Consider the following 14,432-nt stretch of genomic DNA (forward strand, 5'->3'; position numbering starts at 1 on the left):
TAATGTATTTTAACTTGATACTAAAATTCAAACAAAATCTTTGTGTGTTAGTTTTCTATTGTTGACAGTGCAGATATACAGGAACAACAACGCAAAACTAAATGAACATAAAACGTCTTGGCCTATGCTTGTACATCGTTTTAAGATAATATTTTTGCCATAAAAAATTAACTAAAAATCTGTTGAAAATCAAAAGGTATCAATTTATCAATTGCTTTTTTTAAGTTGGAAAAAGAATAATACGAATTTTCAATTGCTGTTTAAAAAAGTAAGAAAAAAAACGAGAAATTACAGAAAAAATCCAGATTTGTCCGGAAGCACCAGCTAAAAGTTGGATACATAGAAACAATATAAAATTTGCTCGAATTGGAAAAAGGCGAGGGTACACCAGAACATAAATACACCATTAACATGCTCTAAAAGTGCTACGTTACAACTTAAGTTTCTGGTGCTCTGATTTGGGAAGGCAATAAAGTTGATAATATTTAAGGCTAAAAACTTAATTAATTATCAAAATTTAAGTTGCATTAAGAGTATAAGAGTTATTTATAAAGCACTGCAATGCTGGTACTTATAGAAAAATTGTCGTAAAAAGGTATAAAAATTCTGTAAGGCTTGTTTTTTAACTCTAGTGTAACGTAAATCATGCTTCTTATGTAATACAGCTGACAAAATTCTACAAATCCTAATAAAAACAATCGAAAAATTACGTTTTTGTGTAAAATAACGCAAAGTGAAAAATTGTACAATGATTGTGTAGGAAATTTTTTCCATGAGTTAGCACCAAAATTTAAAATTTACCACCTTTTAAGGAGAAAAAAATAATTTTCAGGATATTTTTTTTTAAATTAATTTTTCAGGATAATTTTTCAATATTACTAAAAAAATTTTGTTTTCGCTACATGGGTTGAATTTCAGGAGGGAACAAATTTATCTAGAGTTAGGGATTGTTAGAAAACCAAGCTATAACGCACATAAAGGAACTATTGAGTACGAGTTGTCGTGCTTGTTATATCACGAGAACTTTTCTTGAAAAAAAATTTTGAAAAAAGCCGAACTGATAAGCGCACATATAAAAAAACAAAATAAAAAAAAACGATAAAAATACGTAACAAACCGGTGGAACACCTCGTTTTTATAACAGGACGAAAATAAGAAGAATAAAAAGACAGTGTTCCCGGAGAAAGGCACCTGGAAACACTGGAAAGTGAGCAGCGGGGTTTTGGGGCGTATGTCATGCTCCAGTGGTTGTGCGGTCATGCGTGACTGATTGGGGTAAAGGGGAACACCTTTCACGCGATCTGAGGTTTCTCGCCATTTTTCAACGACTTTAACTGCTCGTTCTCCTGAACATAGAAATATTATAAAAATTTTGAAGTAGAAAAATAAACAGAAACGAGTTTTGTGCCACACTACATTATCAGGGTGTTTGGAAAGTCACTGTGCATATACATATTTATAACAGAGATGTTTCAGTATAAATCATCAAGGAGGTAAATATGAATGACAATTATAAATGATGTTGAAAGGGACTCCCACTAGCAACAATACAGGCTTGGGCTCTCACCCTCAGTAAATATGAATGATATTAGAACAGTGCAGTGACTTTCCAAACACTTGTACTTTCATAACAAAAAAGTTTCAAAACCAGTGTATTGTACCAAAATTCAATTTTTTTTTTATTATAACAAAATTCAATTTTTTTTTTATTATAACAAAATTCAATTTCAGAGGCAATTTTTGGTAAAATGTTAACACACCTGATTGTGCATGCTCTTTTGTTTCCGTCTTCTTATCACGACCTATATCAAATATATTGTAATAAATATTTGTTATAAAGAAAAAATTGGTTTTTTGGATATATTTTATAACTTTTGCTCATTATGTAATTTTTTTTTAAATTACAGAAATCTTTAATTTTAATCTGCAGCCTTGCCCAAGACACATGCGAATTTAGACATGCATAAAATATAAAGTTAAACTTAAAAACCAAAAAATGCACAACCAAGAACCATTACAGACTTTACTGCACACATTGTAACATAAAAACAATGCATTTTTCATGCATTTTTAGGTTAAACTATATAAGTCTTTAATTTTGGGTTCTTTAAAAAATCAAGAATTTTGCAATTTTAAACAACACTTTAACCAAAAAGTTAAAAAAATCAATTTAGTTTGAAAAAAAAACTAAATTTTGAAAAATTAAAATTCAATTTTTATAATATAAAAATCTGTAAAATCTAAACAAACAGTTTTTATTTCAATAAATATTTTTACCCTGTATATTATTATGGCGATTCCACATAAAAACACCACACACGATGCCACGATAAGTAACATCACCACGTCACTCATTACCCCTTCTTTGGCCCCATCTTCGGGGAAATTTGAGTTCAGTGGGGTAGGGGTGGGGGCAAGATATTTTGTTGTTGTTGTGAAAAACATTTCGGGGTTGAAATTTGGGGGTAAATTCATTTCTGGATCACCTGGGTAAAAAATGCATGGAGTCATTTTTAATTTTTTGAACAAAATCTAGAGTTTTTAATTTTTTAACAATTTTTTTAAAGAAAATCTGAAGTGACATTGTTTAGTCATAGTTACACTCATAGTCGTCAAACATAAGAAACCTCATTGATTAATGAGGCAAATGCAATATAATTTTGACCTGCTTGTTTATAAAGACAATTAAAAGCAGGGTTAAACTGGTTTACGTTTAAAACGGGAGTGCTAAAACATAACTTTTTTACAAGTTACACAACTAATGGGTAAAAATTTCCTTACAAAAAAGTGAAACAAATTCTGCACAACTTTTATACCAAAAAATGAACCATCTTTTTTTCCACTCACTTTTGTAGCAATCTACTTTCTGTTGATTGTGATCAATAAACCATGAAGAGCAGTCACAGTCGTTAGTTACGCACATCGCTTCGGGGAAATCTGGGCATGAGGCAACCTGGCACGGGTCAAGGGGACATTCCATGCATTCGCCCCATGCTAGATGAATCACATGTTGTAAAAAGATGTTAAAAATATGAAATAAATAAATTGAGAAAAAAATGGGGTGAGATGGGACCGGTTTTTAATCGTTTTTTTTGTTGTTGTTTTATTTGGTTATAAACAAAGAATATTTACAGAATTTTAGTCAGGAACCAGAGCTACGAAGCACATAACAGACAAAAATCAAGTCCAACAAATTGTATAATATATGTATAAGGAATTTATTACCAAATTATATAACCATATCCTGATGACTCTAAAGAATAGTTGTTAATTGTTAAAATTATGTTTGAAAAATATGGGATATTAAATGATAACGGTATCCATCTGACCCCACCAAACTATAACTCTTTATTAGTAATTGATTTAAAAAAAACAATTTATTTTCATTTAAAGTAATAAATCACTTTTGTGTGTTTTATTCTGTATTTAGAGCATAGTATTTGGGTTGAGGGGGATTTATTTAAGTGGTAAGTTGTTATAAAAACACTTACATTCTTCATCTGTGTCTTCAGGTGGGACACTTGATAAGATTGGGGTGAAAATGTTCATCTCTGGAAATGGTGGAACTAAAAAATTAAAAAAAAATGCTAAAAAAATTATTTTTTTACTATTGTAACTTTACAAAATGGTAAGGTTAATTTAAAAAAATGTTTATGATTTTTTTAACTTAAAATCAAAATTTTTTTTATATATAACAAAAAAACACAGCAAACACTAAACAAAAATAATTTTTTGGCTATATTTGTTTGTTTTAAACATTTATTTCCACATTTAATTATAAAAGAAGAAAAAAAACATTTTTGTGTGTTATTTGCAGTTTGAAAATCTTTTCGCTGACGAGGCAAAATTACTCAAGTCTGCGTGTATTTTGTGAACCTGAACCTCGTGTCACGTTTTACTTACGATCAGTGTCAGGTTTAAGTACGTGGTTAGCCGTTGAGCGCGTATAACGCAGTGCAAACAATAGGGGATGTTCAAAGTGACACTAAGCATGCTGTGAAGTAACTTGCAATTTGCACTTAAGCTTAGTGTCAGGTTTAAAAGAAATAACTTGTTTTTACGACCAAATCCAAACACAGCACTTTTTTTATAAAAACATGCATTGCCAAACCTTTTTTTTTTTTTTAAATAAGGCGGCATTGGCAAAACTTAAAAAAAAATTTAAAAAAAAAAAAAAAAATTTTTAAATGCAAAATGTTAACACCAGAATACAGTTTGACACAAATTTTTACACATTAAAAGCACAATAATTTTAATTTTTAAAGCACAATTGCCATGCAAACCCAGCTTTTAAAAAAGGGGTGACATCATATGTTTTAGCATCCAGTTTTAATCCTGAATACTTGTCTATACAAATGATTAAATGAACAGAGCAAAATGAACAAACTGTTTAATTTATCAGGTTCTTTATGATTTACGAATATGCTTTTAAATTTGTAAGTGTATCTTAGAAATTTCCCCCTAGAATTTATCCGAAATTAAAAGGGGTTCTGGTTTTTGCACTTTAGAAACTATGCAGCAGATCATTTAAAGTAAGTTCTCAACTTCTTAATTACCTTGTGCTTTTCCGTCGAAAGCATCCATGCAGCAGACAGAGATTGAGTGTCCGGAAACAGGAGTACACGTGTACCTTGGAGGACACATGACATTGGAGGATCCACACTGGATCACAGAGTCTTCATCACTTCTTAATGGAGAACCAGCGCACACTTTTGACGTGTCTAAAAATCGTTATTGTTAAAAATACTAAATGATATATTATATATATATATAAATTTTTCTTTTAATGTACATAAATTTATTTGTATATATATAAACCAGATTTAGAAAATGCCTTTGCTATAGATTTATTTTCGCCTAAAATTTTGATAATGTATTTGACCTTAATAAATTCAGATTGACACAAAAACAACTGTCCATTTACCAAATATTATCAGATTATTTTAGTTTATACAACAAATTTAAACATTTGCGATAAACAATTCATATATTTACATCGTAATTCTTAACCATATGTCCCATATATACAAATCATGCAATTTAATTTTCAACTTTAATAGTCAGACCAGGAAATTTACACCGCGGCATAATTGCTGTGTAAGCTCAACCTGCTAGCAATTTGCCACACTCCCATTTTTCAGGATACAAGTATTAAATACGCATTTTTTAAATAACTTCAATATTTTAGTTCCCAGTAATTATTCTGCTACAGTAGTGGATAACGTTACGACAATTTTTTTTTAAGTCGAAGTGAATTTTATGGATTACAGTTTATAAAAAAATGAGGAAAAAATGTTAAACGAACAAATTAAACTGCAAAAGTGTTAGTTAAACAAAAACATTTTTTTTAATTAAAACTGTTAAAACTGGTAAAAGAACAAATTTACTAAAAAAGTGTCATTTTACAAAAACACCTCTTTTTGACTTTTATATTTGAATTTATCACTGCAAGGTCAAAGGTTATATAATAGGCAATTCATCTTGGCTAGTTTACAGCTTCCCAACTGGTAAAAACTGGGTTGAACTGGTATTTTTTCACGTACAAGGCATTACAGAACATCATTACTTCTACTCATGTCGAAATGTAGCATTAAGTTAAATTGTACAGATTACTTTTGGGCTTGTAATTTTAAAAACTACATAATAGGCTAATGGCACAGATAAAGTTACTTGGTCGCCAGAAATTGGTAAAATTTTCAAATTTTCAAAATTGGTCCGAAACTTAGTGCAAAGTCTATGCGATGATAATGAATTTTTAAAGTGTTTTAAGTAAATTGAGTTTGCAGTAATTTGTTTGCTGTATAAACTGTGCATAAACAACAGTATGTTCCACACTCACACAAGGACAACGTAACGGTCAATTAACCAATAATAGCAATAGTTACGCGCCATTAAATTTGAGGATCAAAGAGAGAAATACCTCCCGCTTGTTTGTTTACAAAACGTGGGCCAAGAGACAGCTACCAAAGTAATTTGTTTATATGACGAACCCTAAGTGAGCCAGGCGTGTCTGCTGTACTTGTGTAATTGGGAATTGAAACCCTGCCAGATATATAGGCCATATAACAGCTGAATTAATCAGAATTAGTTGTCATGTTCCGAAACAAGCCTTTACCATCATGAGTTAAACATAACCTTGAAAGAGACGACATTTAAACTTGTCCTAATCAACTTTCAAAGCCATTATCTGGTAAAAATATCCCAGCAGCATACTTTCTTTGATATGGAAGATTACAGGGTAATGAGACACTGAGTTGAACCATATGGGTATTGATAGTAATTACCTATGCAAGATGGCATCTTTGGGCAGGGGAGAGAATGGCATTCAGTTGCTTTTAAGACGCATTCTCTTGGGGGTGTACATTGCAGGAGCTGGAAAGAAGAATGTTAATTTTTAAATTGGAAATGCACACGGTTTGCCAAATGTATATCTACACTACAGACTATGGCTTTGGAAATGGACTTAGATTGTTTTCTGTTGGGAAGTAAAGTCTCTTGGGAGATTTTCGTTTGTGCTTTGATGATAGGTTTACACAGAGAGATTTTATTAAGTGGGGAAATGTTCAACAAATTTCAACACTTGCTCATAATTTAGAAAACCTTCATAAAATAAAAAGCTAATGGTTTATAAAAAAAAAGCAAAAATGAGTAAAAAGACATTCGCTATGCTGTAGTAATAAAATATGAGAATAAAATATGAAAATCCTACATAAAAAGTCATGTAAAACCTAAATAAAAATTTTGGAAAACCCAACTAAAAGTTCAATAAACTATGCTTATTAATATTAAACCAACATAAATCTTTACCAACAGCAGAATTACACTTGACGACTGACAGATACAGTCTCTTATTACAATGCCATAAAAAATTTTTTTAGCAGACGAAATGTTGGTATAATAATTATTTTTAACAGAAGAGATGTTTAGCCTATTCATAATAACTAAATTCCGAGTTTAAATTAGAAAAAGAAGACACAGATTTTTCAAGTTTAATTAATTGCAGGCAATAACTGAATTATGAGTTTGCTTTAAAATATGAAACAAAGACACCATTTTTTAGTTTAAACAATTACAAGTTTAAGCAGTACAGAGCATGTTTTGTACTGGTTTAAGAAATTCTTGGCAAGATTAAAAGGAGTTGGTATTTAGAGGTTTTGTAAGCCTTAGTTAGCAACACCAGTGTTTGTTAACTTTTAAGCCTTGGGCTGAATGCTCTGGCAATGCTATATTTAGCATGGCACGAGAATAAACTGATAAGCATAGGAAGTGTGGTTTTCAACAAACCATGGTCCTAATGATAAGGGGTTAAACAAACTTTAAAATTTTAAAGTTGTATATTTTTGAAAAATTGAAAACCTGAAGTATTTACAAAAAATTAGAAAAAATTCTAAAAAAAGTGAAATTTGTTTTCTGATAATTTTTTTTGTTGCATTTTGTTGCAAAATCCCAAATTCAGGGTAAACGAATTCAATACCCTGCAGAATATTGCTTTTGGCAATTAAGTATAATATGGGCAAGATCCACAGCTGTGTTATCTAAAGTAATTGTACACTGTTTACCACTTAATGCAGTTGTGGAGAAGGGATTAGATACGCTTTCTATAGATCGCTCGATCGGGCACAGAGTTGGACAGAAGGTTGAGATAACGTCCGGTGACATATGATACCTTTAACTACCATCTTACAATTATGTTTAAGTGATCTGACCCCACTTGGAGATAACTCGAGTTGTTTGTTCAACTTTCAAGTCACAAAGTCCGGTGAAGAAATCAATGTCGACAAGACTTGTACGGGAATTTGATATTGCCCGACCTTTTAGTGCGATCACTTGGGAAATATCGGACATTTTAATTCGCGGTTCAAGCGTGGAAAGACCTTGAACTTTTCCACGAAAGGCATTGACTTTGCAAAGTGGGATTATTCTGCAAAGTAGGCACCCTTGGGAGGGTTGGAAATGGACCTAAATATATATATTTACAAATTCCCTAGACATCTTGGTACCAGGAGAAATACGTGCAATTTAAGTAAGAAGGGAAGCGGTGAATTTCCATTACATTATGTGCGTGGATTTTCAAAGGAATATACTGTAAATTCTAACATTTATGTTGTAGTACATGTTAAACTTATAATGATGTATTGATTAAATGATAGCTGTTAAGGAAGAAAGAAATACAAAATTGGAAAAAATTGTAGTAGTTCACTAGCCTGCAAAAATTTAAAATTCCAATAATTTTAATTTTATTTTATATTTAAACTTTTTCAACTTAATTTCATTTTTTCTATAATTTTTTAAATTTTAAGCAAAACATTTTTTACCAACTTATTTTAAACCCTTTCGCATTGAACATGATAACAACTAAAACAAGGTGTCACATTTCAGGCTGCATGCCAATTTTCATAATTATTCGGTTATCACATAGAAAATTACTATGCAGGCAACTGAGTGTAGGTATGGGAGATATATCTGGATAATAACTGGGTCTCATAACTAAGATATGTGAAAAATGTTCCATGAGTGCTAGTTGTGTATCAATCCAAAATTATTGGCAGATCAAAATATGTTTGTGAAATATGTTCCCATGTTTGAAGACTATAAGTGTTACTGCATTTTTACAATGTCTCTTTTACCCTGCTGTTAGGTGTCTATACAAACAAGCAGAGTCAAAGTATATTGCATTTGCCACATTAATCAATTAATTTTCTTATTTGTTACGAAAAATATCACTCCAAATTTTGTTAGAAATTAATTAAAAATGTGTACCCTATGATTTACGCCTTTTACTTTATTCACCAATTTGCAGCAATTGCCCCAAAAAACAATGTAATAATCAGAGTTCTGCATGTAGGTCTCAATAAACACCTCATACTCCCCTTGAGCCTTTGCCAGCTAAAGAGATTTGTATATTATACTATTATCCTACTAAGACTTGCCCATTTGTTCGGCCTAATCTTATGAGATGAAAGGTTATTTGCCAAAAGACAAGCGATTAATGATTATACAACCATAAAGTTTTGTATAAATATTTGCCCATGCCAACGTTTTATGAGTACTAGCTATAAAACAATAAATTATATTCACAGGCCTTACATATTGACTCCTCTAAATTTAAGTTTTAAAGATAAAACATTGCGTATAACAGTAAATTCATTAATTTTACAATGATTATATTAATTTTTTTTAAAAAAGCCCAGAATTAAGAGCAAACCAACTGCAATTGCAACAAATTATGGACAAACATGTATAAAACATTAGTAAAAACTTATATAATGTTAAATTAAAAAACCTATACGCCCATTAAAAACTTATGGGCCTATTAATAATTGTAATCCAAAAATTGGCCAAATTTTTGCTCACCTCGCATGACGGGGCACACGTACACGATACACAGTTTATAAAACCGGCTTCACATTCATTGGAACAGTTGGGACAACCATGTATACTGGATGTGAGGAGCAAAACTCCAGCTAAAGAAATTTTACAAAAAAATTTAATTAGCTAAACACAAAAAGGTGTTCGTAGAAGGGAATTTGTTTTTAAGTTGTATAGGCTATATTAATTTTGTAACACAATATAATTGTAAAATAAAATAGCCTACTTTTTTTATTATTTAAAAAAAAATTTTTACAGTAATTTATTTTATATTACAGTAGCAATTTTTATTTTACAATCATATATATTAATAATTATGTGAACTATAAGTGTAAAATAAAATATATATATGTAGTAGGTTTGGGGCAAGATGGTCTTTTATCGTCCGATTTGGTAGTAAACAAAGAATAGTTAAAAATATATATTACTGTATCTTCACGACTCGAAAAATTTTGAAAAACTATCTGCTAAAGGTTATACACAATTAGGAAATATAGAAGTGGAAAAGTGCTAACAGTATCCATCTTACCCAAAAGTTTTTTGCATGTTTTAATTAAAAATCATATATTTAAATAAAAACTATATAGGCTACTGGGATAGGCTATAATAAATTACAATTTCTAAAAAATCCTCACCTACTACAAGATAAAAATACACCATCTTAAAGCAGAGTTTTCTTAACCCATATTACAAACACATTTCTTAGTAATTAATCTGCAAAATAAAAATTTTCAGTTAGCAGCAACTAAAAGTCTCCTGCGTGCTACACACATAAGCCTAAAGAAAAAAGGATAAAAAAAGATTGACATATTTCTATATGAAAGTTTCTGCTGAAAGATTAAGTTTGCTTAAGCCTTGTAATTGAACTCTTGAGTTAATATTAAGCGACCGCAAGTTCTTGGGTAAAGTCATTGCTCCGGCAAGGTAAATACCACAATCATGTTGGACAATGTTTGTGTAAATAATCTTTTAATGGCTCATCTGATATAAAAACGTAGCTGATTTCCGACGAAACGTTGTTAATACATTCTGCCTGATAGCAGAAGTAACAGAATGTTACAAAACATTAAAAATACGCTTTGTTTTTTATACCAAATGAGCCATTGAAAGATTATTTACATCATGCTTGGTAGCAGAAGTAACAGAACGAAACGTCGGAAATATTCCGTTTTTTTATACCAAATAAGCAGTTTAAAGATCATTTACATTCGGCCTGGTAGAAGGGGTAACAGAACATTGTTTGTGTAACGTAAGTCACTGATTAATTCATTCCTGCTCTATATAAGAATAGAGTGGGTGGGTGGTAAGGAGAAAAGAATCGCAGCCTGACGTATGAACCAGTTTGACAATGTTAAACTTGCTATATATATATCTGTACATATAAACATTGTAGATACTGCCTTTGCCTCGAGCATAAGACTAATAATACACAAACTAATCATGCTCTGACATACAGGGTTATTACAAGTCTTGGAAAGACATAGCGCTTTCAAACGTACGATGTGTGAAATAGAGTCATTTTTGGACTATTTGAATGCCGAGTAATAATAAACATCTTTCTCAATATTATAATGATGAGATACATGGTTGTGGGTATGAAAAGGGTAAATGCATCTTTGAAAGGAGCAGTGGACAATAGGTTTGAACACGGAATGAGAAATGTCACGCCTCGTGGTTTGAAAGGGGACGCAAGAATGTGACAATACAAGCATTGTTTCGTGGAGCGATCGTTGGCTTGTTGTTGAACAAACATACAGGGAAATATCACTTACAAATGTATTGTGTTTTAGCTTGTACAGGGCCTGACCCCAACATATGAGAAGTGATAGTTTGTTTTAAAACAACTAATCAGGTTTGGCAATCGGGACTAAATGAGGTGCGGAAAGATCAAACGGTCGAAATATTTGCAGTTTATCATGCGAAACTAACTCAAGAACTCTGAAGTTTTAGAGGCAACCCCTTTAACGTGGGGTGTACTTGAGAGTACACGGTAACGGAGTCACATGACCTGAGCGGCCCCTTAAAACTTAATCCCTGAATAGGACTGGTACAAAAATAGAACGCTCAAAAGGATATAACTGCATTGTTGGGGGCAATTGGTTAAGAAATAGAACAACCCTTGCATGCAGTGATGCCCCTGTGGCATTTAGCATGCTAGGAATTCTAAAATTTTATCTAAAAAGTTACTAATTTTACTATAACATGCTATTTTACTCGATAATTACATTAAAATAAATAAACCGAAATACCCTAAAAAAATCGACAAAAAAAAAAACAAAGACAAAGAAAAAATCAACCTAATTCACCTTGTTACAGTGTTTTTAAACTGATTACACTGTTTTATATTTCTTTTTCCCCCAAAAAAAAACGCTTTATAAAATATTTAGCATTCTGATTTGATTGACAGGTGGCCTGACGCCTCGCTCGCGTAAATTGTTTACGAACTTGAGGTAAGTAACACGCTATGACGTTGCACTAAGCCAGGATTATCCTCGCAATTTAATTAAAGTATAACCTGGTCTGTGCAACAAAAGGTATATTCATATATCATACATGCGCAAAATGTCAAAATTACCAAAAAATATTAAAAAATCTAGTGAAAAAAATGTTTTTATTTTGCAACAGTGCAAAGTATAACTTGATTGATAAATAAAGTGAATTTTAAAAAATTATTTTTTTATTGTAATATAATATACATAATATGTTGATAGCAGCAAAATGGCATAAACAGACATGTTCGTATGTTTACTGTGTAACATAAGAACGTATAACAAAGCTGTTGAGGTGAGACCAGGTCGTAACTCATGCTCACTGAACAGTAACCATAGAACATGGTAATTATAACATGGTGGCTTACACACAAGAATTAGAATGATTTACGCATGACTTATAAAGTGAGAATTTGCTATAGGTGCTTAAAAAATTGCAAACAAAATTATATAGCACAAAAAAAATATTTTTGGAAATTTTTATTGTGTATCTCAAAACATAGAATAATTTTATTGAACTAAGTTGGAAGTTTTTAGGAAGGTTTTTTTGGTTATTAAAAATAGTTCTTTTTCCTCAATCAAAGCAAACAGCTTAAAATTGACGTTTTGTAAGTAAAGGCCAACCGTAATTTAAGAAACCTGCAAAGCAACCTAACCCAATACTAATCTCTCAGAGTTGCCACCCGTTACGAGCGTAAGGCTCAGCAAATAACGAGGAATTGGTTTGGACAATATGAAAAATGTGAAACAAATCTCAAACTAATCCAAGGGCATATAAGGTAAGCTGTAGACAGCTGGGTGGAGGAAAACTTAAACTAGAAACTTTTACTGATAAGAATGCGAAAATATTTAAACCCATTGTTTTACACAGAGAATGTTTCATTTATTGCTAATTTGAAGCAAATATTTGACTACCTTGTATGGTTAAAAAGCAAAAATTTGCATTTGCAATTCAAACGTTGGACTGTTGGTTTAACGACACAGGAACTCTTTGGGTATTATTGTGGCAGTCTTACTATAAATTATAGCAATATAAATTTATAAAAAAAGTGTGCAAAATTGTTTTGGTTAAACCCCCATATTGCCACAGTTTTTAAAGAAAGCCAAAGTTTAACACAGATTATATCATTCTTTTCCAATATTAGAAACCCTAAATATCACATTTATTTGGGGTTTACAGCCAAGTAAAAAGGTTAAACTAGTTTACTTTGTATAAATCTGCCAATATCAGGGGAGAAACAAGACAGATCAATTCTGTGTAGAGGTAATACTGTTACTACTAAACATTTGGACTTATAAAATAATATGGAAATGAAGACTGAATATATATATATATACACACAGTACACATATGAATTGCTTCACAAACTTGACAAACATATTATACTTTATACACAATTTGCATAACACAATTACATAATTTCAGTTAAACAATTAAAATGTTTTACATTACCAAGCAGGTAACAAATAGCACAGAAGCCTAATTCAACAAACAAAATAACTTCAGTTTACAAATAACTGCCCTAAGTACAAAACATTTTAACTAAATTCAAGATTAAACCTAAATAAATTTCTTCTTACAATTTACTTGCAAGTGAGATATAGTCATATCAATACCATAAAAATAATATACAAACATAACAGAGTAATATCTGGTAATTAGTGAACTCTGACTGAAATCAGGCCATCAGGGTAATGGGGCAACTCTGACCTAAATCCTAGGTTAAATGGTTTCCCAGCCTCGGCAGGCTGTAGGACCTCACCCATATAGAATAGAATATGTGGTATATATATTTGATCATGTGACATTTTTAATACAGTTTTATTCTTTTCAAAAAAAACTTTTAAAAATTAATAATAATTTAAATATAACACACCAGAAAGCAATACCATATATTTATTGTAACCTGAATAAATATTGAAATTCCGGCTAAAATAAGAGCACTAATGTTATTTAGGTATTTATTTATATAAAACAAACAGCATTTTTAATACTTTCTAGCTTTTAATACTTATTAAAACGTAAAACTACATCTGCCGTTACTGTAAGTTTACCGTAATTATAAATATGCACGTGAGCACATCTCACATCTGCCCTAAAAGAAACATTTTAACCCATATAGTGGGGCAAAGTATAAAATTTATAAATCTTAATCAAAACTAAGAAAACACAACATAATATCAATTAACTGTCGCCCAGCAAAAGAAACAACCGATCTAGGTATCTAATTTAGAGTTAAAACTGAAACATTCAGAATTCCGAAGAAAAGCGCGAGATCAGCAAAATAACAACACACCAACTCCAGGCAAACAAGACTTCTGACATCACGTCGCATTTTGACAAAATGCTCACTGAAACAGTGTTTACCATATTTTAACAGTGAAAAGAAAGATGAAGTAGAATGTTTCTAATTCTTCGGCAATGACTCAAGCGCTATACTTCGGCATCGTAATACGTTGAATGTTTATTTCTCCAACATTTTTTTTAAATCGGACTATATTATATGGTGGGGTAAGATTGTTCAAATCGCGATCAGGAAATATGGGATTTACGTGCTAACGGTATCCCATCTA

General features: G+C 31.2%; 1 protein-coding gene across 1 annotated transcript; it reads right to left on the reverse strand.

Moving 5' to 3' along the window:
• Window positions 1-37: 37 nt before the first annotated feature.
• On the reverse strand, window positions 38-11,955 carry LOC100177650. The gene is made up of 9 exons (XM_002127349.5): window positions 10,005-11,955; window positions 9,355-9,464; window positions 6,285-6,372; window positions 4,557-4,721; window positions 3,492-3,566; window positions 2,848-2,994; window positions 2,278-2,486; window positions 1,761-1,802; window positions 38-1,346 (listed from the first exon to the last, which is right to left on the reverse strand). Exons 1-9 carry the CDS (start codon window positions 10,027-10,029, stop codon window positions 1,293-1,295), a joined length of 915 nt encoding a protein of 304 aa, XP_002127385.1. The 5' UTR covers window positions 10,030-11,955; the 3' UTR covers window positions 38-1,292.
• Between the last annotated feature and the right edge of the window lie 2,477 nt (window positions 11,956-14,432).

This window comes from Ciona intestinalis, chromosome 11 (genome assembly GCF_000224145.3).
Source record: "Ciona intestinalis chromosome 11, KH, whole genome shotgun sequence".
In the NCBI taxonomy this organism is placed as follows: Eukaryota; Metazoa; Chordata; class Ascidiacea; order Phlebobranchia; family Cionidae; genus Ciona; species Ciona intestinalis.

Excerpts from the sequence above, each read along its gene's own strand:
- LOC100177650 (XM_002127349.5), bottom strand. The coding sequence starts at position 10,029 with ATGGTGTATTTTTATCTTGTAGTAG. Across the intron at positions 6,373-9,354 it reads CGTGTGCCCCGTCATGCGAG|CTCCTGCAATGTACACCCCC; the intron begins GTGAGCAAAAAT and ends TCTTCTTTCCAG. Across the intron at positions 3,567-4,556 it reads TTTCGACGGAAAAGCACAAG|TTCCACCATTTCCAGAGATG; the intron begins GTAATTAAGAAG and ends TTAATTTTTTAG.